The sequence below is a fragment of the Carassius carassius genome, chromosome 33 (assembly GCF_963082965.1).
Source record: "Carassius carassius chromosome 33, fCarCar2.1, whole genome shotgun sequence".
NCBI lineage: Eukaryota > Metazoa > Chordata > Actinopteri > Cypriniformes > Cyprinidae > Carassius > Carassius carassius.
Window position 1 is genome coordinate 6,405,685 of NC_081787.1, and position 27,036 is coordinate 6,432,720.

At 40.5% G+C, this 27,036-nt stretch overlaps 2 protein-coding genes across 4 annotated transcripts in view; one reads left to right on the forward strand and one right to left on the reverse strand.

Moving 5' to 3' along the window:
• Window positions 1–11,072, forward strand: part of LOC132113597 (integrator complex subunit 6-like) — a 26,783-nt gene extending 15,711 nt beyond the window's left edge. For all 3 annotated transcript variants that reach the window (XM_059521444.1, XM_059521443.1, XM_059521442.1), the window contains 9 exons: window positions 109–203; window positions 517–627; window positions 793–1,008; window positions 1,272–1,398; window positions 3,459–3,601; window positions 4,020–4,248; window positions 5,222–5,581; window positions 5,748–5,841; window positions 9,832–11,072. In XM_059521444.1, the coding sequence (XP_059377427.1) occupies window positions 109–203; window positions 517–627; window positions 793–1,008; window positions 1,272–1,398; window positions 3,459–3,601; window positions 4,020–4,248; window positions 5,222–5,581; window positions 5,748–5,841; window positions 9,832–9,934 (1,478 nt within the window). In that variant the 3' untranslated portion in view covers window positions 9,935–11,072. The remainder of the gene's footprint in view (window positions 1–108; window positions 204–516; window positions 628–792; window positions 1,009–1,271; window positions 1,399–3,458; window positions 3,602–4,019; window positions 4,249–5,221; window positions 5,582–5,747; window positions 5,842–9,831) is intronic.
• A 1,648-nt stretch (window positions 11,073–12,720) lies between these two features.
• LOC132113600 (ER membrane protein complex subunit 5) lies at window positions 12,721–15,960 on the reverse strand. Its single transcript, XM_059521448.1, has 4 exons — window positions 15,800–15,960; window positions 13,839–13,891; window positions 13,657–13,760; window positions 12,721–13,542 (listed from the first exon to the last, which is right to left on the reverse strand). Exons 1-4 carry the CDS (start codon window positions 15,936–15,938, stop codon window positions 13,386–13,388), a joined length of 453 nt encoding a protein of 150 aa, XP_059377431.1. The 5' UTR covers window positions 15,939–15,960; the 3' UTR covers window positions 12,721–13,385.
• Window positions 15,961–27,036: the final 11,076 nt, after the last annotated feature.

Consider the following 27,036-nt stretch of genomic DNA (forward strand, 5'->3'; position numbering starts at 1 on the left):
ATCTCTCCTTTCCTCCTTCTGAAAAATGACTTAAAGGAAGCAATGTACTGCTGCGATGTAGCATCTGACTTTCTTCAGCACTCTTACCTTCTCTTGTTCTTCTTACAGATGATTTGTTTAAAGTGCACAAGCTAAAGCCAAACCTCAAGTGGCGGCAATCCTTTGAAATGTACCTGAAGTCCATGCCTCCTTACTTTCTCTTGGTGAGACACTATTTATTCCTACTTAAAAAAGACAGCCTTATAGAGCACAGAAGTGTCCTGCTTACAAAAAAAAGACAACTTCTGCATATAAATGAATGCAATATACAACTCATGGGCTCTTAGATGCACTCGAGGGTCACTTGTAATCCATCCCCTCTTACGAGCTGTATTTGTTCTATAGTCTGTTAACAGCTGTAATGAGGCCAAGGATATGTGTGATTCACATGAGTGCAGATTCACCCTGAGTGTGTCCTCATTTTCACTTCCTTTGTCTCTGCCTCTCCACTCTTCCTCTCTTTTTTTCTGACTGCAGCCTCTCAAGAAGGCGCTAAGGATGATGGGAGCCCCAAATCTCATCTCTGACAACATGGACTGTGGCTTGAGCTACAGTGTCATTTCCTACCTAAAAAAACTCAGCCAGCAGGTGAGCATTCTTTTCTGCTGACAGTTAAACCTGCACGGTCTTTACAAGTTAAAACAGTTTCAATGTTCTATATTACATATTAACATATTCATTCAGTATTACATCTAATATGTATGAGGTCTGAGTGATGCAGCTTTTTACATCAACTTGTTCTTGATTCCCAAGGCAAAGATGGAGTCAGACCGTCTGATTGTGTCTGTCGGTAAGAAGCCTCCTCAAGAGACGGGCATCAAGGTTAAGAACCACTCGAGAGCCCTGTCTCTGGCACACCGCTGTGATTTCAAGCAGCTCCTGCAGGGCATCACGGGCGAGGTTCCCCTCCGACTCATCGACATGAACTTTAAAGAGTTTGCTGGTTTCCAGATTGCACTTCTCAACAAGGTACAGGCAGTTTGAGTGGGGCTGAATTACATTATAGAGTCTATTTGAAATCAATCATGTCTCCGTTCACGTTTGGGGTCAGAAAGTAGTTATGCTAATTTAGACATTTGATTCTTTTAAATCGTATTTTCTTGCTGATGCAGGTTAATTTTGGTTAATTCTTCTGACTAGACATCTAAGACTGACTTAAACATATGCAATTTTTCTTTAAGTTAGATAAAAATGTAACTTCTATCATCATTTACTCACTTTTACTCCTGAAGGATTTGAAGCCCCAGGCCTATAGGAACGCTTACGATATTCCACGACGGAACCTTGTAGATCAAGTGACTCGGATGCGTTTCAACCTTTTGAGGACAACACAGAAGCTCATCAGAGGCCAGGATGATGGTAATTGTACCAAAGACAAAAATTATATTTTGCAAAGTGAACCTTCATAACTGTTCAAATTTGCCAAACATGACTTAAGATGCAGGCACAAAAGAAAAGTTTCAGCTAATTTTCAAGGGCAAAAAAGAGCAGTTGTCTATTTTCAATTGTATAGATGTATGAAGCACAGCTCACACCTTAAAACTTGAACCCTCAGCGAAATTTGCATGGGGAAATCTTTTAAACTCACAAAATTCATGGTCGATTTCTATTTAAACGAGAGGGTTTCACCCACAAAAACGGTAAATGTGACCATTCCTTTACACCAGTGGTTCCCAAACTTTTCCATTCCACGACCCACCTAGACAAGTGTAATCTATTTCATGACCCACCACAATATTTGAGGAAAAAAAAGGTTGATATTACTTTAAGCCTAATCTTACTTAAAAGTTTGATGACAGAAATGAAGTATTTAAGAAAAAAAAACTTTTTATTTTAGAGTAGGCCTACACCTGAAAAAAATCACTATTAATATTTAAGTTTTAATTTTTGTTTACAGACTTTAGAATATGTAGTGTCCATAAAAACGTTAAACAGGCTCACTCCAGTGAACTGTAATCTGCGCTGCTGTGTTTTGTTGCAGAAAATGCATTCACGATCCTTCCGTGTGTGTCGGTGAGAACGGAGCACAATCCAACACTTTTTTTAGAAAAAGCATAAGAAGCAAAGCAGAACTATCTAAAACTGTTTGGAGATTAAAATAATTGTGAAATAGGTAAAAAATAATAATAAACATGTGTCTCGTTTTAAATAAACAAAAAAAAAAAAAACTGGATGACATTAAGTTCAGGCAGAAATTTATTTTAGCAATGGTTAAATTAATGTTCAGCAATATCTTCAAAAGATTTCTGAACTTTGGCAAATTTTTCTCTAAAAAGAGATGATACGTCAAGGAGTATTGCATTATTTTTTTGTGCATTTTGTTATGTGGAAATGTTTAAATCTTGTAGTGTTACAATTAACCCTGCGTTTGTGCACTGCTCACCCTGTACATGTGAAATGCTTTTTACAAACCGTTTCCCGAACGAAAAAAGTGCACAGAGCTCAAACGGACGATAGAAATGAATGAACATGGCCTACCTGAAACCGTTTTCGTAACATTTGTTTTCTGGTGTATGCAATCTCATGCGGAATATAGTGTATTGAAGTGAGCAAGTTTTTCTCTTTTAATAATGCGGACCGATTGAACCTTTTAATGACATTGCTCTGAGACCTTCACTGTTATTACAACTCGTGCGCGCCCGCGCTTCAAAACACGCAAAGCACGCGGACTTAATTGCAATTCGAAAATCACACTAAGGATATTGCAGTCCTTATTAATGTTGGTGGGCTATATCATTGTGACGAGTGGGTTCCCGGTTCCCGCCTCCTCCTTCCCGTGATTGAGAAGTTTTTAATGTGTTAGACTGGTGCCGAAGCCTGGGAGGAAGGAGGGACGCGGTGCCGAAGATCCCTCGGCACTGAGGTGAATCCGCAGTGCCATCGAGCAGGGCGAAGGAGGATGCTCGAGGCGGTGGGCTGGAGTGAGTTGCCGGGGAGACGGACGCTCCTCTTTTGTATCCTTCCGATCTCCTCCGTGGTTCTCGAGACTGGTGAGTCGAGCAGGTGTCGCTCAATTCCAATCACTCCACCGGCCTCGCACCGTTCCCACTCGTCACTTTCGTGCAGCCCTAGACTGAACTGTGTGTGTGTGTGTCATTGAAACGCAAATTTAGCTGCAGCCAAGTGACTTTGTGCGACCCACCTTGTTCCATTCTGTGACCCACAAGTGGGTCGCGACCCACAGTTTGAAAACCCCTGCTTTACACTATAGAGGTTTGCTTTTTTTTTTGATGACACAGCAAGGAACAAAAAATAACCCTTTTGTTTTGGTGGATATTTACAATGGCCATATGCATTTAGCATAACAACAAGAATATCTGTTTTCTTTTCACTAGGTTGACATTTCTGATGTTTACATGACATCAAAAATGTTCTCCTAATATTTGTTTATTATTAAATATTTTTCCATGATTCTGCAGACTGCTTGCACAGTATTCCAGTGGGGCAGATGGGAAATTATCAGGAGTATTTGAAGATGATGCCATCACCTCTGCGGGAGATTGATCCGGACCAGCCCAAACGACTGCACACATTTGGCAACCCATTCAAGCAGGACAAGAAGGTGCTTGCATGTCAAACCTATGGACCCTTTTCACAGACTGTGATGATGCGTTTCCAGTGTATATTTATAGCACTATACTTTGTATTATACTGTTAGTTTGCCATTCAATTTCAAACATCTAGTTCCTGCTGTGTGGGTGTTTCTATTTCAACGGCTGAGGGAATGTTGGCAAATTTGACATCTTTCTCTCTTCTGGCCTTCGTAATCAAGCTCTTGATATTTTGGACTCTTCTGGAAAGTCATAGAAATACTATCATGAAGGTTTTCTTTTGCTTTTTTCACCACTTAAAGTTCCCCCAACCACTTCTGCTTCTGAGAACCTCGCAAATGTGGAAAGGGTCGACCTTTGAGAATGAAAATTAGAAGTCAAAACTGAGGTGCCTTAGATGCTAAGTTTTCCCTCTTCTTCCAACAACAGGGAATGATGATCGATGAAGCAGATGAGTTTGTGACAGGCCCGCAAAATAAGAAGCGGGGTAACACTGGGGATCTTAACTCAGGCACTGCCATGAAGAGGAGGAGGAGTATGTCCCCTCTGCTGCGGAGACCCCAAACTCCTCCAATAATAACCAATCATGTCCTGGGCAAGGGCCCTGCAGGGACTCAGGGCCAGCAAGGAATCATAAAACCCATCCCACTACACAAAGGTAAAGTCCTCTCACAGATAACTGATTCTTAGCTTGCTGTGTACTTAATACTTACACACTGCATACCGCCTACTATTTTATTAATTTTTTTATTGTAAGAGTAGGCATTATTCCATGCTTTCAAACTGTAGTATGCTACTTTGTTGTCACAGGACCTCATCAAATTGCATGTTTGTAGCATCCAGTTTTATCTTGCAAATAAAATGTTAAGTTATACTTTATTTTAAGGTGTTCTTGTTACAGTGTAAATATGCACTTACGTTTTGTGTAATATTAATTAACAACGTGTATGTAAAATAGGTTTAGGATTAGCATTTGGTTTAGGGTTAATTGCATGTAATTATGCATTTATTGTTATTACTATAATAAGTACATGTCATTTTCAGTCTGATCAAATAATGGATATTATAGTATCTAATATCACGTCTGTAAATACATCTGGTCAAGTACTTTGAAGTTTGTGTTTTAATGTTTTTTAAAAATTATGTTAAATTGGATATATGTATATATATATTTCTTTAATGGAAAGCTGAATTTTCAGTATCATTACTCCAGTCTTCAGTGTCACATGATCCTTCAGAAATCATTCTAATGTGTTGATTTGATGCTCAAAGAATATTTCATATTAAAATCAATGCTGCTTAATATTTTTTTGATGAATAGAAATTTCAAAAGAGCAGCATTTATTTGAAATAGAAATCCCTTGTGTCATTATAAATGTCTTAACTGTCACTTTTGATCTATTTAATGCATTCTTCCTAAATAAAAATGTCTTACTTTCTTTCAAAAAGCCTTCATAAAACTGACACACAAACTTTTGAATGGTGGTGTATCTACTATATACTGCAGAAATCAAACGAGTAGTATGGTATTCCAAACATAGTATTCCAAACATGGTATTCCAAACAGAGTATATTGAAAAATTTACCATAAATATAAATAATAATATACCATCATATATTTTCTCCTACAGGAGCTGAGGGAAACATTGTAGGAGACACAGAAAGCAACGGTGAGCGAGCGCCAGGCGGGGAGGCTGGAGACGGGTGGCCTGGAGGAGTGGATGAAGAGGGAGGAGAACCTGCACCTGTGGAGGACAGAGGAGAGGAGGGAACACCAGACAGTGAGGAGGAGGGAATAGGACTGGAGAACTGTCTGGATGAGAGACCCTCCGATCTCACACAAAACTGTGAGGACCTGAGTCCTCCAGGCCAGGAGGATCTGGAGGGCAATGGAGGAGACACTCTGGGCACAATTGTTATGATTCCCCTGGAGGGGAGTAACGCAGAGCTGCGCACTCGGGTCATCAAAGAAGTCCGCAAGCCTGGCCGCAGTGAGTATCTGGATATAAGGCCAAATTAATTATTCATGCAATTCATTTCTTATTGCTTCATTTCCAATTATTCTCTAGCTTAAATCAAGTGCACTTGCACTATGAAAGAGTTTATGTATTTTAGGAATTAATAAAGCTAAACTGAATTGCTTATTTTTTTGTTCAGATTACGAGGCTATATTCAGGTTACTGGAGGAGGTGAAGGGGCCAGCTTCAGTGCAGAGGTACTTTATTCATCATGCCATCAAAGAGGCAGCCAGGTGAGAGCTCTCTTCAAACGCTCACATGCCTTTCACATCTCACCAATGACACAGGTTTCCTAAACACTTCCTCAGCCATCGCTGAAATAAACAGACAAACGGATCATTCCCCCACTGCTCTCTAACGAGCATATTTCTACATATCCCCTGCAGTGTGGTTTTAGTTTAAATCTCAAATCTTAGTTTAAATTTTAGTAATTTTGTTACGTGCTTCTTTTTATTGATATATTTCTTATTATTGTTATTTATATATATATTGTGACGAGTGGGGCGGGGCCGAGGGACATGGGAGCGAGGCCGGGGGAGTGATTGGAGATGAACTACACCTGTTCGTCCCACCGGTCTCGAGGCCCATGGAGGAGATGGAAGGATATAAAACTGGAGCGACGAAAGTGAAGGACGAGAGAGGACCAGGCCTGGGCTTTTAGTTGTGTTTTGGTTTTTATTTTATGCGCACCAGTCGTCCGTGAGGGGCTGGTGCGCTGTTTTGTGTTTATTTTGTTATTAAAATGTTTTTGATTGTCCGCCGGTTCCCGCCTCCTTCTTCCGGATGAATAGGAAGGTTTATTATTACAGTGGTGCCGAAGCCCGGGAGAAGGAGGGACGCGCTGCTGAAGATCCCTCGCCGCTGTGGTGAATCCGCGGTGCCAACGAGCTGGCGAGGAGTGTGCCGCCATGGACGCTCGAGGCGGTGGGCTGGAGCGAGTTGCCGGGGACGGGCGAGCTCGCTACCGGCCGCCCACGATGTGGAGAGACGGCTGCCGTCCGTGAGGGAGCGGAGGAGTCGGCGCCGTTCGCCAGGTGGCCGGAGCCTGCTGCCATCCGCCGGAACGGGGAGGAGCAGGGAACGGGGGACTCCTGCCGGCTGCCCAAAACCGGAGGAGCCGTCGCCGTCCACCGGGCGGCGGAGGAGTGTCGTGCCGTCCGCCGAGGGCCGTCCAGTGCCACCGCCAGGCACCGCGGAGGAGATCGCCCAGCTGGTGGAGGGCCGAGCAGCGGTGCGTCTGGGAACCGGAATTTTTTTTTTTTTTTTTCCTCTCTCCCCTCTCTCGTCTCTGTCGCTCCTCCTTCCATCTCCTTTTCTCTCGCCTCGCCTGTCCTACCCCAGGTTCCCGCAGGTCCCCGGGAGCGGCCCCCCCGGAGGGAGGGGGGGGGGGGGGGGAGTAGAGCGCAGTCTCGGGAGTACCCCCCGGCCTGCGAGGGGCGATGGGGGTATGTGACGAGTGGGGCGGGGCCGAGGGACATGGGAGCGAGGCCGGGGGAGTGATTGGAGATGAACTACACCTGTTCGTCCCACCGGTCTCGAGGCCCATGGAGGAGATGGAAGGATATAAAACTGGAGCGACGACAGTGAAGGACGAGAGAGGACCAGGCCTGGGCTTTTAGTTGTGTTTTGGTTTTTATTTTATGCGCACCAGTCGTCCGTGAGGGGCTGGTGCGCTGTTTTGTGTTTATTTTGTTATTAAAATGTTTTTGATTGTCCGCCGGTTCCCGCCTCCTTCTTCCGGATGAATAGGAAGGTTTATTATTACATATATATATATATATATATATATGTGTGTATGTATGTATGTGTGTGTGTATATATATATATATATATATATATATATATATATGTACAGACCAAAAGTTTGGACACACCTTCTCATTCAAAGAGTTTTCTTTATTTTCATGACTATGAAAATTGTAGATTCACACTGAAGGCACACTGTCATATTGTAGGTTCTTCAAAGTAGCCACCTTTTGCTTTGATTACTGCTTTGCACACTCTTGGCATTCTCTTGATGAGCTTCAAGAGGTAGTCACCTGAAATGGTCTTCCAACAGTCTTGAATGAGTTCCCCGAGAGATGCTTAGCACTTGTTGGCCCTTTTGTCTTCTGTCTGCGGTCCAGCTCACCCCTAAACCATCTCGATTGGGTTCAGGTCCGGTGACTGTGGAGGCCAGGTCATCTGGCGCAGCACCCCATCACTCTCCTTCTTGGTCAAATAGCCCTTGATGCCTTCAGTGTGACTCTAAAATTTTCATAGTCATGAAAATAAAGAAAACTCTTTGAATGAGAAGGTGTGTCCAAACTTTTGGTCTGTACTGTATATATAGTTTTTTAGTTTCAGTGATTTTAGTACTTCAGCTTATTTTATTTCAGTTAGTAGCCAAGGCAACATTTCTTATTTTTATTTAAGTTTTCTAAGTTAAAGGGTTACACCAAAAGGGTCCACCCCAAAATGAAAATTTAGTCATTAATCACTTAACCCCATGTCGTCCCGAACCCGTAAAAGCTCTGTTCGTCTTCAGAACACAATTTAAGATATTTTGGATGAAAACCTGGAGGCTTGAGACTGTGCCATAGACTGCCAAGTAAATAAGAAGGTCAAGGTCCACGAAAGGTATGAAAAGTTGTCGTCCAAATACTTCATCTGCCATCAGATGTGCAATCTGGGTTAAATGAAGCGACGGGAACACTTTTTGTATGTGAAGAAACCAAAATTAACGACTTTATTCAATAATTCCTTTGTCAACGGCCTCCTCTGTGTTGCTCCATATCACCGTGCGGCGTATGCTCTTCTGTGTCCTCCGCGCCACAAAGATGCGCTGTATTATTTCAAATCAAAGCTAAATACACGTAGAAACAGCGCATCCTTGTGGCGTGGAGGACACATAAGAGCTTTTATGGATTTGGGAGACATGGGGGTAAGTAATTAATGACAAAATTTTCATTTTGGGCCGAAGTAACCCTTTAAACCTTAAAGATATAGTTCACCCTAATTTGAAAATACTGTCATCGTTTACTCAACCTCATGTCTTTCCAAACCCATAAGATTTTGGTTATAGAAACACAAATTAAGATATTGAGAGGTTTCTCACCCTCCATTGAAAGGCCAGGTAACCAAAACTTAGAAGACCCAAAAAGGTCATAAAGGTGTCGTAAAACCTATCCATATGAATCAAGCGGTTTAATCCAAGTCTTGTGGAAAGATGTGATCACTTTAAATGATGAACAGATTTCCTTAAGTCTTCAGAGTGAGTAAATGATGACAGTTTTTAAAGTTTTGGGTGAACTATGCCTTTAAGTTTTGCACCTAATCTTTTTTCAGCTTTATTTCAAAGTTTCAGTTTTAATTTACAATGATAACACTGGTCACCTGCTTCTTCATGTTCACTTATTTGTCTATGTTTATTATAGTTCAGTTATAATTATTAAAATTCTTAATTATCAGGGGGGAAGTCGTGGCCTAATGGTTAGAGAGTCGGACTCCCAATCGAAAGGTTGTGAGTTTGAGTCCCGGGCCGGCATGTACAGTTCTCTCTCCACCTTCAATACCACGACTTAGGTGCCCTTGAGCAAGGCATCGAACCCCCAACTGCTCCCCGGGCGCCGCAGCATAAATGGCTGCCCACTGCTCCGGGTGTGTGCTCACAGTGTGTGTGTGTGTGTTCACTGCTCTGTGTGTGTGCATTTCGGATGGGTTAAATGCAGAGCACAAATTCTGAGTATGGGTCACCATACTTGGCTGAATGTCACTTCACTTTTTTTTTTTTCACATCATTTTGAGTCATGTAGAGAAACGTTGGCTCAGATTGGACTCATATTATGAAGTCACTTTCCCCATCTCTCCTACTTTCTGACTGCATTATTAAATCAACCCCAATTCTCTCCAACATTAGTACAGAAGCTCACTGATAGACTGCAAAAAAAAGCTTAATCAGTAATTTTGTCTTGTAAACATACCTAAATATTCTTAAAACAAAATAAATTTACTTCACAAGCAAATTTGCATAAAAAATATACTACGTTTTGTTACATTCATGCTTTGCAAAGAAACATTGTCAACCTAGAAAGAAAACAAATGTTTAAGACATATTCTCTGAAAGCAGTTAATAATATGCTATTTTGTTTCTCAAAGTAACTTGTTAGTTTGTAAAGTATGCTTGAATTATTATATATAATATAATGTCACATAATCCAGCTAAATAGCTGTCTCTCTCTCAGGTTTAAGAAGCGTGTGCTGATACAGCAGCTGGAGAGCGCTCTTGAGGAGATAGAAGACAGACAGATGCTGCCCACACAACTCAACAACGTCCACAGCAGATAGTGGGATGTCACATCTCACCGCTGAGACACACACGAGACGACAGGGAAGCAGCACACGGGCCGACCCATCATCCTCAGTACTGCGCTTTATGAGGAGATCTATCGAGGGAGAGAGTAAATTAGGGAGGATGGAGGCCTGTCTGGCTCACGCTCCGGTCCAGGCACTTCCAGTTACTGAAATTGTGTCACAACTCTGAAAGAGTGCTCACAAAAGAGAGAGGCGCTCCAGGTTTAACGGGGTTTTCTGTCAATTTGCAGGCTTTCCAGGCCTGATAATGACCGTAATTTAACCCTTAAATAATGAAGATGAATAAGCACACTCCAGAAAAGCCAAGCCTCACCCACTGTGTAATTTTACAGGGTCATCCAAGGCAGAGGTCAGCGTCTGTCACATGAACTATATTTATATATTATGTCTGTCCACTGTTATTTGATATCAATGGAGAGTTCAGAGTTGATTAAAGTATGGAAAATCTATGATGGATTTGTGTTTGCATGAAATGCTCACAAGTAATGGGGTTAACAACATAGTTGGACCTTTAAAGACTTCCCAAGAGCAATAACCCTACAATCTTAAGTACGGCAAGCTCGATTTGACTAATGAACTGTGGAAAACAAGTTTTTACAGTTAATGATGATTTTTTTCCTAATGACATCGGAGATTCAGTGTGAGATTTGGTAGCTGGCTTGTTGTTATATTCGTGGTGATATGTAATGTCACATAGATTAGCATCACTCAGTGTCCTATAAGCAATAGTGTCCAATAAAGCACCCTGTCCGAAAGGAAAAACACGCTTGGCTCGTCACACAAATGGGAAATGCCAACCATGGTGCGAGTTTAGATTCTGTCCAGTATGACATTTTTCATCATCCTACGCTTGGTTTCATTGCACAGACACAACCTACATCAGTGACCCCACTCTTGTTTGTTTTGTTCATTTTTAAAAACAGATGTATATTACTTTTTAATGTTCATAAATGATATAGATTATTTTTGGATGGTATTGCTACAAGAACATACAAATATTTTATAAGAATTGTATAAAATGTTTTGTAAACTGATATTATATAGACAAAGTTTTATGATTTTTAAAAAATAAAACAATGAAAAATAATAAAAACAAAAAATACAAAGAAAATGTGTGCATTGTGTAATTTTATATATAATTTATACATAATTTTGTCATGTGTGGACAATAATATTTTATTCAGCAAGAATGCATTAAATTTATCAAGTTACAAAATATTTATTTTTCAAATTAATGCTGATATTTTGAACTTTCTATTCATTAAACTATCCTGAAATATTATTGGTGGCCAATATTATATTAAGTAGCCCAACTGTTGTCAAAACAGTTAATAAGATATCTTTCTTGAGCACCAGATCAGCATATCGGAATGATTTCTGAAGTATCATGTGACACTGAAGACTGGAGTAATGATGCTTAAATTAATACATTTGAAAATATTAAGTTGGAATAATATGTCACAGTATTACTGTATTTTTTTGTTTAACTAAATGCAGCCCCGAGTTGAGTATAAGATACTTAAAAAAAATTACTTAGCCCAAACTTTTGAAAGTTAGTGTATTATATAAAGCGGTCTTTAATGTGGACATTTTGCACAGAACACACAAGTGTTTGAAATGAATTGTACTTTGGTTGAAATGTAGGTGTTCTGCAGACAAGATTTTATACTAATTTTTTTCTTTATCTTTTTTGTTTTTCTTTATCTTTCAAGTCTAAATGCTTATTGTTTTCATCCATTAAAAACACAAAACACTACAACCATGTAATCCTGTAAGCAGCTGTTCTCGTTCCAATCTTGAAAAGGGTTGGTTTCCATCTTGTCATGTTTTTGTACTGATGCAATGTTCTACATTTGGTGGCCTTGTCTCTTCTAACACCTGTATCTCTCACATTGGTTCTGGAGTGATGCTGTCCTACAACCCTGAATAAAAAACCTGCCTCACCTGCCTTTCGCTTTAGTAATTGGTTAGCTTCATCAGATGTGTTTGATTAGGGTTGGAGCTAAACTCTGAAGGACATTGGCACTGCAGGACCATTGTTGTCTATCCCCAATCTAGTATATACCACATAATAAAAAAATATTTTTTTATCAGCCTCACAATGATGTTGCGATGTAACTGCACCCTGCAGTAAATCAGCCATTGCAAATCAAAACTAACAAGCACTTATGAGGCAAACTGAGACATCTTGCCACAACTACAACTCTAAATACAGCTGTAGAAATGATCAAACCTCGGACCAATTATAGATAACAATCTAAAATGTTAACCTACCTAAGACTTTCAACCTCAGTGATTGATTCATGTTGATATATCAAAACTACAGCAATGCAACTACTCTGAAGTCATACTGACAACAAACAGGAATTATCCCACAAAGGAAATATGACCTCCATGTTTAAAACAATGTCACACAAGCAGCAATTAATACCAGAAGAGCAGACTAAACAGTGCTGGGATAAGGGGGTTGCCATTGCTGGTACTTAGCAGGTCTCCTCTAGCACAAAAAAAAAGTGGCTTAGTGAAGGATTAGTATAATTACAGGCTTAAACTGGACCATTTCAACCGGCCATCCTCTACTTACACACAAAACAATGGATAACCAGGCTGATTTACCACACCCATGTCCATGTCTGCTCCAGATACATAAAATGGTTTGTAGCACAAAATAAAAGCTTTTAGTGGGTTAGCAGGTCGCCAGATATCATAATAGACTATAATTACAAAATAAAGCAGCAAAAATCCAAATTGCAAATTCATCAAGAACATTTCAGCTTTTATTAAGGTGAAAATAAGGAGTTGTGACTCAACATGAAATAAATCAGAAAATATTGCCCCCCCCCCCTCCTCAAGAAAACAAAAATGTACCATTCATTCCCACTGAGTGTTCACAGTATTGTTAGAATTGCTATTAATCTACAATCTATTGTGGCCTAGCTCAGACATGTTTTAATAGTTTTAATTAATTTCAGTATTATAAATTTAAAGTTCAGTAAATCAAATCTTCCGCTTCTGAACACTAATATAATTTATGGTCCACAATATTGACCTCAATTCAGATGGGGACAGGGAAGAACCGGTTGCAGTTAGGGTCAGTTCAGCCAAAAACATGGCAAACCGACAATGTACATGGCAGGATTTGTGCCCTGTCTGTGACAGCCAAGCGGAGGGCTACAGCCGTAACCTACTGACTTAAGACTCCCAGGCAATAACAAGTATTTACAAACATATCGGCTGGAAAAGGAGTTGGCACAGTCCATTGACAAAATAGTAACCACAATAGATGCATGTTTGTACAGCATATTCACATATACATAGACAGGAAAATATGCTTATTTTCCTCTTACAAACTGAGGAGCAAACAAATTAATTTAAGAAAAATAAAAAAACGAAACCAGGCAAGGCAGCCCACTGAAGGCCAGTCTCAATGATAATTTTCCAGCTTGCGTAACCTCAGGGGATTGGAGGGCAAGGCCTGGGCGCTGGGAGTGGAGGCCTCTTGCTCTGGAGGGCGGAAGAGCACTCGGCCTCTGTGATTGAACAGGTAGAACGAAGGGTGATTTCTCAATGTGTCAAATGTCCTGTTAAGGCAAAAGAGACAAGAAAGCTTATAATGCATCATCCGGAACAGCATATTTCTGAAACAGCCAGGTGTTACTTTATGATCTCAGAAAAACACATCTGCATGTGCTTACTTGTTTTTGAGCTCTGAAGAAGCATCCATGTCTTTGAATTCTCCTGAGATGTGAACTATGCCGTAACAAGTGATCACGAACGCTAACAAGGTCTGCAACACTATCTGAAAACACAACACAAGAGAAGCTGCATCGAGGAAAACAACAATATGATCGGTGTCTTGTAGCTGATTGCAACTTACATCTATAGGTAATGTTTCATTCTCTTTTTCTGTCAGTCGCAGGTAGGATCGGTCTGGAAAAAGAAAAAAATCTTTTTTTTGGATGTGTGAGGCATTAAATCATTCTATCTAAACAAAAGTCTATAATTGATTTTGCAGCAACAGCACTTTAAATGCAAAAAGGCTAACACTTCATTTTAAAGTGTCATAGTTACATTTACTATAGTAATATATTAGTAAATTATGGATTATTTCAAGTTTCTAATCCAAAACCAAGCACTAATAACCTTAAATTTATAGCAATTACATGTAGTTAATTCAAATGGTGTGCGCACACACACACACACACACACAAAGCACAACATGACCAACCGTAATCGTTTGCATTAAAAGTTTTTAAAAGTTCACAGCCTCTTGACATTTTCATGTTTGCTCAGGTTTCTAATTATATATGCTTGGCATATAATTCAAAGCTTTTTGCAAGTGATTGTACATGCAAAAAAATGTCACTACTGCTAATGGTTTGCATCTTGTCATGGGAAGCCAGAGTTGTTTATGTGAATCGGTTCTTATGAACAATTCGTCTCAAAGAGTCGGTTAAAAACATCATCATAACCACGCTACCTAGCTTAACATTATATGCCAAGCATATTGAATTAGAAACTTTTTTTGCTTTTTAGTATTATTTTGGATTATGATTTATTATTTAAGAGTGTTTATTGTCATTTCATGTGTCAAACTTCAGTTAGTGAAGCAATGCTTCAATTCATCCAAAAAAATACATTAAATAATTAAATCCTCAATTTGGCCTTGTTTTGATAACCACATTATGTTTGTTGTTTTATTCGAAACCAAGGGGATGAAGTTTTGTAGAATAATGTTTTGCTTAGCAGTACATTTTATTTACACAAATGTAGATTTGGTAAAGTTGCTCCAAATTTTGTTGCATTTAAAGCAGCTGAAAAACGAATGACTTGAAATAACTTGCTGCTTATTATTAATAAATGCCTTTTAAGTATAATTTTTTCGAATTTGCTTTTATTAATTTCAATATAAGCAAAACAATACAGATACATTTAATAAGATATATTATTAACTACTAATAATTTAAGTTAAATATATTTTAATTTATTTTTGATTGTGTTTATTGTATTTAATAATGATAATGGCTGTTTTTTATTTTTATTAATAAAGGTTTTTTAAAAAATTAATTCGTCGGTTGTCAGTTCATTACGAGTCAGTATGTTCAGAAGAGACCCTTCTCGGTTCAGTGAATCGAAAACCGCCAAACGATTCAATCGACCAAGTTACTGAATCGTTCAGGAGTGCGTTCCCCAAAAGCTCCATTGCTTCATTAGAACTCTATTTATAACAACCATAGAGTATAAAAACGACGGAACTTGCGACCATAGATAGATACTTTTGGGAAACCATAGAGCGATAAGTGAACAAATCAGTTCAATGAAAAGATCCGACTCAAACGAACAAATCGGATATTGCTACAAAAGAAATAGCGGATGATTTTATATGATGGTTACTCAAAACAGTCTTTGGAGAAAAGTCTGAATACGACACGTTTGCAGAGTAAAGATAATTGAATTAACGTTACTTCTAAAAGACCAAGCACAATGTGTTACATAAACGCCTCGATAAAACTCCACACAAACACTGATATTTCCCCAAGTCTCAGACTGACATGATCAGCGATTCACGGAAGGAAATAACTTCTCAAGCGTGGATTGTGATGTTATAACGGCTGTGCGAGCTGCCTACGTCACCTATAAAGCGTTCTTGGATAGAATGTTCTGTTCGAACGTTCGCCAACATTCAGTCTAGACAGGCAGCCTCGCTCGGGTTTGAGTGCAGCTGAAGCTGTCCTGCACACTGAGCTCCGCGGAGAGGCCGCACCGCGATCAGCTACAGCTTACTGAACAACAACATGTCCATCCGTTACCTCCCGCTTCCGGATGAACGATACTTACGCTGTGCCGCTGAAAAAGCTGCGTGTGCCAGGGCGAAAAGGCCTACACCGACAACACCTTTCCAGAAGGACGAGGCCATTTTCACTCGAGCACAACCGATCGAGGCGCGTGAAGCAGTCCTCAATGAGCGCTGCGTCATCACCGCCGCACTAATCGCACTTCCGGTTGCTCACTGCTACTTTAAACGTGCATTTAAAGGGACACAGCGTATATAACAGAACAGAAGAATATTTACAAAAATAATTATCTCTTTAGTGTGAGGTACTAACATACAATTTACAATGTGAATTTTAGCACAATAGTCTCCACAATGAAATATAAATTGAATTTGACAAAAAATCCAAAGCTGTACATCTTTACAGAAATGTAATCATTCAAAACGTATTATCTTCTTTGTTCTATGTGTAACACTTACATATTTGTTTAAATAACGAATAAAATATTCTTAAATCGCGACTAATCGCATCCAAAAAAATAGTTTTTGTTTACATAATATATGTGTTTGCGCTGTGTATATTTATTATGTATATACAAAAGCACACACATACAGTATATTTTTAGAAAAATATTAGCATGTATATATTTATATTCATATAACTTATATATAAATATATTTAATATATAAACATTGCATATTTTTCTTAAATATATACACACATGTGTTTGTATTTACATATACATAATAAATATAGACAGCACACACTCATATATTATGTGAACAAAACTTTTATTTTGGATGCAATTAAACGTTTGACAGCACTAGTTTAAACATATACTCCTTGGACCCAGCATAGACTTCTTTTCTCTGTAGAGCACATTATATTTGAGTAAATTTCTCTAAAAACCCTTCATGCCACAGTGGGGATGTCCTGTACAGAGCACATTCAGGGCTTTAGAGATATCAAATGTTTGGAGGTTTGATCGTAAACAATACCTCTCCTAGAACGCTCCATAGCAACAGTTGCCCCCATGACGGGACTGCGCGGCCGCCATTATGGACTGAAAACTGAAGGAAAACGCCGAGAAATAATGGGAGTCAATGGCACTGAAAACTTAACATAACAAAAACTTAACAGAACTTAATTTTTTCTGGCCATCATATCTAAATATGAAAACAATTTAAAATACATTAATGAGGATGACTGACGTTAAATGACAGAAAATGTACGTCTATGTGTTGGTTATGCATGGCCTAATTACCCTTAGGAAAATAGTATTTTGGGACAAAATATTACTATGTAAGTACTATAAGACTACTATAGAAAGACTATAGTGGCTCTAGGATATTATAGAGGTATTACAGAACATAACATACTTCTGTGATGTTCTGTAATACCTCTATAATATTTTAAAGCTGCTATAGTATTTCTATAGTAGTCTTATCGTACTTCTGTAGTATGTCCCAGATTACTATAGGCCTAGTATTCCTATAAGATTACTATAATATTTTGATTCCTAATATAAGATTCCTATAGCACTTTTTTGTAAGGGTATGTCCCCCACCGAATCGGCTTCATTAGCCTACCACTTACGGTTTGCAAAGATACAATTATAAAATTATTGCAAACCTTTAATCTATCAATATTTATGTTCTATTATGCATTTTCCTTGTTATATGAATAACAGAAATTCATGAAATAATATATATAGGCAGACACACAGTAATAAGATTTAATTCAAATGTTGATTTTGACATTAGTGAACATCACCATCACCATATATATGATTTGGAAAAATAAATAAATAAATAAAATTATAAATGAGCATTTCTAAAGACAGTTCACCTTTAACAAGAATATCACAAAAATATTAACAACTTGTTTTTCAACATCTTCAGTGAAAGTGCACACAGTGAACGTTTCAATGGCAAGAACAAAAACAATCTGTGAATGTCCTATTACAGGCAGAAAGGTACAAAAAAAGATGTGCAATCTAGCAAGTGCACACATGAACTATAAACAGTACTAAAATGGAAGTGGTGCAATAAGATCTCAGTAATTAATTAGACACCACCATTTATTGTGTGTGCATTTGTGTATGAGAAGTTTGTTTGTATTTTTTTTTTTCTTTTTGTGAGAGAAGAGGCATTGACATAGAATGGAAGCATTAGTCAAAAAGGTGTATAATCTAGCAAATGCACACATGAACAAAAAATAACTCTGACCATCTTTCGGAAACTAGTGTACTACTAGCCAGCTACTTGCTAGCTAGCTACTAGCCAGTTCAAGTTTTGTATAGATTTCTAAAAACGAACAGCAAAACCTCTACACTCAAACTGGCGCAAACGATTTCAGCAGCTTTCAGTCCATAATGGGGGCCGCGCCTCCGCAGCGCCATCTACAGACTGTTACCCATAACACAACAGAGTTTCGCCTCTTGGGCTTCTATACTCTTTGCCTTGGTCTTTGAATATGACTGACATTGACAGAATAATAACACTCTTAGGGAAAAATGATAATGTTTTGCTATTAGAATTTAAATCTGGTTAATTTTCAAATAGTTTGTCGTAAATAAACATCTAAAAAAAGTTATGGGTTTTCAAATCAGAATATGCCGTTTTGTTACGAAACAGGGCATCATTTGAAAATGTCTTCTGTAAAGGACACCAGGGGCCCGTTTCACAAAGGAGGTTAAGTGAAAACTTAACAAGCCCGTTTCTGAAAGAGAGCTAACTTATACTCAGAGTCAGTTACAGTAGTAACTTACTCTATGAACCTAACCTGGTCAGGAGCAGGTTTTCTTCAATAAACCCAGAGTTTCTTTCGGTCTCCTCCCCCTTTTTAAACACTTCATTGATGCATGCTGGACAAATGCTCTTCTTACTAAGTGTTTTTTTTTCTTCTTCTTTTTTTTCCCCCAAGTACAAATATATATAAAAAAATATAAAATAAACATTGCTTTTCTATATAAGAAAATGATATAAGATACTTAGTCTTGATTTCTGGGGGTTTGGGGGTGGTGTCACCAGCTCTCACCAGCTGTCTGGGTTTTTGCATTTTGTGGTGAAGTCTGTGTGTTTCGCGTCGGCACTGATTAGTTTGTGGGCGTCTCCGTTAATTGTCATCAGCAGCAGCTGTCACTCATTACACACTCCCTATATATTGGCTTGTCTCACGTCTTGTGTTTGTGAGAACGTTGTTTAATGTCGCTTCCTCTGTCTTTTGGCTTCAGTGTTGTATGCGTTTGGATGTCCGTGTTTTCCCCAGAACCTCATCCACTCTCTGCACTTTCACTCAGCAACAAAGACTTACCTTCGGCTCTATTCCCTGCAGTTCCTGTGCCATCCTCTCCTGCTGCCTTCTCACCATCATCACCCGGATTCCTCACCACCTCACCACCATCTTGGATTGTCGTCTTCTCAGCTTCGTCTTTGTACACCTGTTTGTTTATTTACTTTTATTACATTGTTAAACTCACTATTGTTTCCAGTCCTTCATTCACCCAGTCGTCACAGAACGTTCTCACCCACCATGGAAGCAGCGAGCACCAACACCCTCACGGACTTTATGCACCGCAGTGTGAAACGCATGGATCAGCAGCAGGAGAGTATCTCGAACACCGGACGCGCTGTCCAAGCGCTGGTGGCATAGGTGTCCGAGCTCACCCAGCAGATCCATCAGCTCACCTCTCCCACTGTGCCCATCACACCGCCTGCGCCGTTCGTCCCCCGGGAGACCCCCCAGGATCACTTCCAGCCAGAGCCGCGACTTCCGGCGCCAGAAAACTATTCCGGTGAGCCAGCTTTTTGCAGAACATTTTTGAATAAATGTTCTATGCACTTCGCCTTGCAGCCCCGCACTTTCGCCACCGAGGAATCCAAAGTGGCATTTACGCTCACGATACTGTCGGGCAAGGCCACCCTATGGGGGACGGCAGTGTGGGAAAATCAACATCCGTGTTGCGCCTCGTTCCACACCCTCTCGGAGGAGATGAGGAGGGTATTTGATCGAGCCGCGGCCGGCAGGGAGGCCGCTCACCAGCTCTCTGACCTTCGTCAAGGTACATCGTCAGTCACGGACTACACCATCGAATTCCGTACCCTGGCGGCCGCGTGCCAGTGGAACGAGGCAGCGCAGTGGGATCGATTCCTGCATGGGTTATCCGACCGTGTTCAAAAGGAGATCTACCTCCTCGAGCTGCCCCCCACACTTAATGGACTAATAGACTTGGCCTTACGAGTTGATGCACGGATTATTCGCCTGGGTCGCCAGCCCAGTCCTACGCGCCATACCATCTCTCCAGTTAGGGAGCGCTCGAGTCGAGAGAATGTGGTTGGTCCCGTCGACGACCACTAGCCCATGCAAGTGGGTAGAGCTCGGCTGTCCCGGAGGGAGAGGGAATGGCGGAGGTCCCAAGGACTATCTTTATACTGTGGAGGCTCGGAACACAACATCTCCTCATGCCCGGTAAAAGAGTCAGCCCGGTAGTAAACTTGAGGCTACTATCGGGTGGGATCTCCGCTGGGAAGTCCTCATCAACAGCATCGACCCTCCTTCCGGTGAAACTGCGGTGGAAGAATCACTCTCACGACTGTCACGCTCTTCTGGACTCCGGAGCCGAAGGTAACTTCATCGATTAATTCCTCGCTCATCACCTGAACATTCCTTTCCTGCCTGTGTCTCTCCCCATCCAGGTCACCGCACTCAATGGCCAGGAACTGCCTCACGTCACACACCACACAGAACCCATCATACTACTCATTTCTGGCAATCATCGCAAAACTATATCCTTTTTTCTCATGGACTCCCCTGTTTCTCCCATTGTGTTAGGTCACCCCTGGTTAACTAAACATAATCCACGAGTGGAGTGGGGTTCCAACACAGTCACATTGTAGAGTGAAAGTTGTCATGAGTCTTGTCTGGTTTCTGCTTGTCCTGTTTTCCCTGTTTCTGTCTTTCAGAAGGAGAACATGGTATTGCCAAACGTGCCCGCAGAGTATCTGGACCTGAAGGAAGTGTTCAGTAGGTCCCGTGCTGCTTCTCTTCCTCCGCATCGTCCCTACGACTGTGCCATAGATTTAGTGCCAGGTAAGTCTCCGCCTAAGGGCAAGTTATACTCTCTTTCTATTCCTGAGAGGGAGGCCATGGAGAAATACATTTCTGATTCCTTAGCATCTGGGTTCATCCATCCTTCCTCTTCTCCAGCGGGGGCGGGATTCTTTTTGGGTTCAAGAAGGATGGTTGTCTGCGACCTTGCATTGATTACAGAGAGCTGAATAACATCACGATAAAGAACACCTATCTATTACCACTCATGTCTTCAGCTTTCGAGAGGTTGCAGGGAGCATCTGTATTCACAAAATTGGATTTGCGTAATGCTTATCATTTGGTCCGCATCAGGAAGGGGGATGAATGGAAACCCGCCTTTAATACCCCCAGGGGGCACTTTGAATACTTGGTGATGCTGTTCGGGCTCTCCAACTCACCCGGGGTTTTCCAAGCACTCGTTAATGACGTGTTGAGAGATATGGTAGATCAGTTTATATATGTTTACCTGGATGACATACTGATTTTTTCTTCATCTCTCCAGGAACACGTTCAACACGTCAGACGAGTGCTCCAGAGGCTACTTGATAATGGGCTTTTTGTCAAGGCGGAGAAATGCGTATTCCATGCACAGTCTGTCCCCTTCCTAGGGTATATCGTCTCATCCGAGGGAATACGTATGGACCCTGACAAGATTAAGGCTGTGATAGATTGGCCATCTCCAGATTCACGTAAGGCCCTACAGGGGTTTCTGGGGTTCGCCAATTTCTATCGGAGTTTCATTCGCAATTTCAGCCAACTAGCCTCACCTCTGACAGTCTTGACCTCTCCCAGTACTCCGTTCAGGTGGTCGGACACAGATGAGGCTGCGTTCACTAACCTCAAGAATCGCTTCGTTTTGGCTCCCATCCTCGTGGCCCCTGATCCCACACGGCAGTTCGTGGTAGAGGTCGACGCGTCAGAGGTGGGGGTAGGAGCAGTGTTGTCCCAACGTGTGGTTTCGGACGATAAGGTACATCCTTGCGCATTTTTTTCTCATCGATTATCTCCTGCTGAACGTAATTATGACATTAGTAACAGAGAGTTGTTGGCCGTCAAATTAGCATTAGAGGAGTGGCGTCACTGGCTGGAAGGCTCAGGGGTACCTTTCATTGTTTGGACCGATCATAAGAATTTTGAGTACATTAGAACTGCCAAAAGACTCAATTCCAGGCAGGCTTGGTGGGCATTTTTTTTCGGTCATTTTGAGTTTACTTTATCGTACCGCCCGGGTTCCAAAAATGTGGCTTGTCACCCAGGGATAATTCGAACTAATGGGTTGGTTAAACAATGATTCTGGTGGCCACGTATGGCTCGTGACGTCCGCGATTTTGTTTTGGCTTGCTCAGTTTGCGCCAGTGGTAAGTCATCTAACTGGCCTCCTGATGGGATTCTTCAACCGCTGTCTGTCCCTTCGAGACCCTGGTCCCACATCGCTCTAGATTTTGTTACCGCCCTCCCGCCCTCTAATGGCATGACGGTCGTTTTGACTGTAGTGGACCAATTCTCGAAGGCGGCACATTTCATTCCCTTGCCCAAATTACTGACAGCCAACGAGACAGCGGTCACTGTCCTAGATCACGTCTTTCGGCTTCATGGCCTCCCGGTAGAACTGGTTTCTGACAGGGGATCTCAATTTATATCCAAATTTTGGAGAGAGTTTTGTAAATTGCTAGGAGTGTCAGTTAGCTTGTCTTCGGGTTATCATCCCCAAAGTAACGGACAATTTGAGCGAGCCAACCAAGATTTAGAGAGGACGTTGCGATGTTTGGTCTCCAAGAATCCTTCTTCCTGGAGTCAACAGCTCTCTATGGTGGAGTACGCCCACAATTTGTTGCCAGTGTCAGTTACGGGCCTTTCTCCGTTTCAGTGTAGTTTAGGTTACCAGCCACCAGTCTTTCCCAGTCTGGAATCTGAAGTCGCGGTTCCCTCCGCTCACGCGTTTGTCCAGAGGTGCCACCGCACCTGGACCAGAGCCCGCGAGACTCTGCTCCGGATGAGGGAGCGCACTAAGGCTAAGGCCGATCGCCACCGGTCAAAGCCTCCCGTTTAGGTCGTGGGTCAAAAGGTGTGGCTTTCTACTAGTAACATTCCTCTGCGTTCCGTTTCTAATAAATTAGCTCCCAAATTTATTGGCCCATTTACTATCACCAAAATCATTAGTCCGGTGACAGTCCGCCTCAAACTACCTCCAGCGTACAGGAGAATACACCCCGCCTTTCATGTGTCCAAAATTAAACCCGTGTTTTATGCACGTATTAATCCTACCCCCGCCGCCGCGTCTCGTAGATGGGGAACCGACTTATTCAGTAAATCGTATTCTGGACTCGAGACGGAGGGGATGAGGATTCCAGTACCTGGTGGACTGGGAAGGTTACGGTCCGGAGGAGAGGAGTTGGGTACCTGCTAGGGACATATTGGATCACTCCCTTATTGATGACTACAATCAGCAGGTAGGCCCTTCTGGGAACTCCAAGAGGAGTTGGGTCTCTGGGTTTTTGCACTTCGTGGTGAAGTCTGTGTGTTTCGCGTCGGCACTAATTAGTTTGTGGGCGTCTCCATTAATTGTCATCAGCAGCAGCTGTCACTCATTACACACTCCCTATATATTGGCTTGTCTCACGTCTTGTGTTTGTGAGAACATTGTTTAATGTCGCTTCCTCTGTCTGTTGGCTTCAGTGTTGTATGCGTTTGGATGTCCGTGTTTTCCCCGGAACCTCATCCACTCTCCGCACTTTCACTCAGCAACAAAGACTTACCTTCGGCTCCTTTCCCCGCAGTTCCTGTGCCATCCTCTCCTGCTGCCTTCTCACCGTCATCACCCGGATTCCTCACCACCTCACCGCCATCTTGGATTATCGTCTTCTCAGCATCGTCTTTGTACTCCTGTTTGTTTATTTACTTTTATTACATTGTTAAACTCCCTATTGTTTCCAGTCCTTCATTCACCCAGTCGTCACAGGGTGGTGCAAATTACTAAGTGCAAATCTACTGTAGCTCCGCCCTCTATCGACACATAAGGTTAAATACGACACATGTTAATAACGGCTTCAGTGGTGTAGGCAGTAATGTTTTGGGTACGGAAAACTAGCTTGTAACGCGATTGATTGGGTTAGAGTCCTGCTTTTGCAGAGCTCGTTCTTCTCACTTTTCCCATCACATGTCACATTAGAATTTATTTTCAATACAAATGAACAAAATGTTCTAAAAATGGAAGTAATGTACCTAACGAGTGTTTAATAATGATACAACTATTTATAATTGTAATAATTATAATCATTTACAATCTGTTATTATTGCATCCTGTTAATGTATAACAATCTGAGGTGCGAATGTATCTGCCAGTATAAAGTAACTAGCATCTAATTATTATTTACACTTAGCCTGTTGCATAGAACTGCTACTCTTACATGGTAAATATAATATATCACGATTTTCACTGTACATTTTTTCTGTAAATAGCATCTAGAGCTACTTGCACTTAGCCTACTGTAAATAGGATCTATCGCTAAGAAAGTATGTTAATTCCACTTAGTGTAAATAGCCACTGCCGTATTTTTCTTACTCGGCAGATCATTTGTAAAATAAGAAAAATGCATTTAAAATATTATTATTAATATTATTATTTTATATACAACCCGAATTCCGGAAAAGTTGGGACGTTTTTTAAATTTTAATAAAATGAAAACTAAAAGACTTTCAAATCACATGAGCCAATATTTTATTCACAATAGAACATAGATAACATAGCAAATGTTTAAACTGAGAAAGTTTACAATTTTATGCACAAAATGAGCTTATTTCAATTTTGATTTCTGCTACAGGTCTCAAAATAGTTGGGACGGGGCATGTTTACCATGGTGTAGCATCTCCTTTTCTTTTCAAAACAGTTTGAAGACGTCTGGGCATTGAGGCTATGAGTTGCTGGAGTTTTGCTGTTGGAATTTGGTCCCATTCTTGCCTTATATAGATTTCCAGCTGCTGAAGAGTTCGTGGTCGTCTTTGACGTATTTTTCGTTTAATGATGCGCCAAATGTTCTCTATAGGTGAAAGATCTGGACTGCAGGCAGGCCAGGTTAGCACCCGGACTCTTCTACGACGAAGCCATGCTGTTGTTATAGCTGCAGTATGTGGTTTTGCATTGTCCTGCTGAAATAAACAAGGCCTTCCCTGAAATAGACGTTGTTTGGAGGGAAGCATATGTTGCTCTAAAACCTTTATATACCTTTCAGCATTCACAGAGCCTTCCAAAACGTGCAAGCTGCCCATACCGTATGCACTTATGCACCCCCATACCATCAGAGATGCTGGCTTTTGAACTGAACGCTGATAACATGCTGGAAGGTCTCCCTCCTCTTTAGCCCGGAGGACACAGCGTCCGTGATTTCCAACAAGAATGTCAAATTTGGACTCGTCTGACCATAAAACACTATTTCACTTTGAAATAGTCCATTTTAAATGAGCCTTGGCCCACAGGACACGACGGCGCTTCTGGACCATGTTCACATATGGCTTCCTTTTTGCATGATAGAGCTTTAGTTGGCATCTGCTGATGGCACGGCGGATTGTGACCGACAGTGGTTTCTGAAAGTATTCCTGGGCCCATTTAGTAATGTCATTGACACAATCATGCCGATGAGTGATGCAGTGTCGTCTGAGAGCCCGAAGACCACGGGCATCCAATAAAGGTCTCCGGCCTTGTCCCTTACGCACAGAGATTTCTCCAGTTTCTCTGAATCTTTTGATGATGTTATGCACTGTAGATGATGAGATTTGCAAAGCCTTTGCAATTTGACGTTGAGGAACATTGTTTTTAAAGTTTTCCACAATTTTTTTACGCAGTCTTTCACAGATTGGAGAGCCTCTGCCCATCTTTACTTCTGAGAGACTCTGCTTCTCTAAGACAAAGCTTTTATAGCTAATCATGTTACAGACCTGATATCAATTAACTTAATTAATCACTAGATGTTCTCCCAGCTGAATCTTTTCAAAACTGCTTGCTTTTTTAGCCATTTGTTGCCCCCGTGCCAACTTTTTTGAGACCTGTAACAGGCATTAAATTTTAAATGAGCTAATTAAGTGGCTAAAAATGTGAATTTTCTCAGTTTAAACATTTGCTACGTTATCTATGTTCTATTGTGAATAAAATATTGGCTCATGTGATTTGAAATTCCTTTAGTTTTCATTTTATTAAAATTTAAAAAACGTCCCAACTTTTCCGGAATTCGGGTTGTATATTTTTTGCCCATGAGATACCATAAAATGATTAGCTATTAGTTTATTAATCTAATGTTCTGCCAGTTTTCACCTGTGATATTATAACACTGAGAAGAATTACATTTGTATTGAGTCTGAAGTATGCAGACAGTTTTTTTTGCGGGAGCTGGTCAAAAGGGAAAGAAAATATTCTTATGAAATATGAGATATTCTTAAATGTTGCTAAGATATTACTTTACTAGTTATTATCAAATAATTCTGTTATATCTTTCATAGTTGACTTAAAAATAGCCTGAATCCTAAAAACTGATGATAATAATAATAATAATAATAATAATAATAATAATAATAAAACATTGTTTTTGCCCATACATATCTTTCAAGTCTATTTAATTTTTTTATTTTTTTTTATTTATAACTTAGTTATGGTGTCCTCTACAAAGGACATACAATAAAATATGATTGAAATATCCTTTTTTTTTTTCAAAAATGTTTTTTGTTTCTTATGCTTCAACCAATCTAATGACATAACGAAATTCACAAAAGGCTTTCTTCTTGTACTCAGGAGGATAAACTAAACATTTATTTATTTATTATTTCACTGTAACTACACTGTTGTACAAAAAAATGAACTAAACAATGCATATAACATTGCAACAATGATCTAAACAGTGGCTTTTTTTCCCGAGGTTGTGTGTTTCAATTATATATGTGACAAATGCATGACTGTTCTCCCTCATTAACTTCAGAATTTGACCTGTTTCACACAGTTTAGGAATATGCATGAGATATGAGGGTTTTACTGCAATGCAAAAAAAATTGAGTGAGTGGGGATTTGAACCCCCTTGTCATGATGGAACATCTATTATTAGATTATATATATATATATATGACAATGTTCAACAATGACGGTGCACAATAAAAAAAATAATATCGACAATTATGCGCAGCGTTTGCCCATTATGAACTGCACGAACACGTTATTTGGATGGTCAC

What these genes read in the sequence shown, in the direction of transcription:
- LOC132113600 (XM_059521448.1), bottom strand. Translation starts at nt 15,938, where the DNA reads ATGACGCAGCGCTCATTGAGGACTGCTTCACGCGCCTCGATCGGTTGT. An exon ending in AGCTTTTTCAGCGGCACAGC is followed by an intron (nt 13,892 to 15,799) that starts GTAAGTATCGTT and finishes TTCTTTTTCCAG; the next exon opens with ACCGATCCTACCTGCGACTG. An exon ending in ATGAAACATTACCTATAGAT is followed by an intron (nt 13,761 to 13,838) that starts GTAAGTTGCAAT and finishes TTGTGTTTTCAG; the next exon opens with ATAGTGTTGCAGACCTTGTT.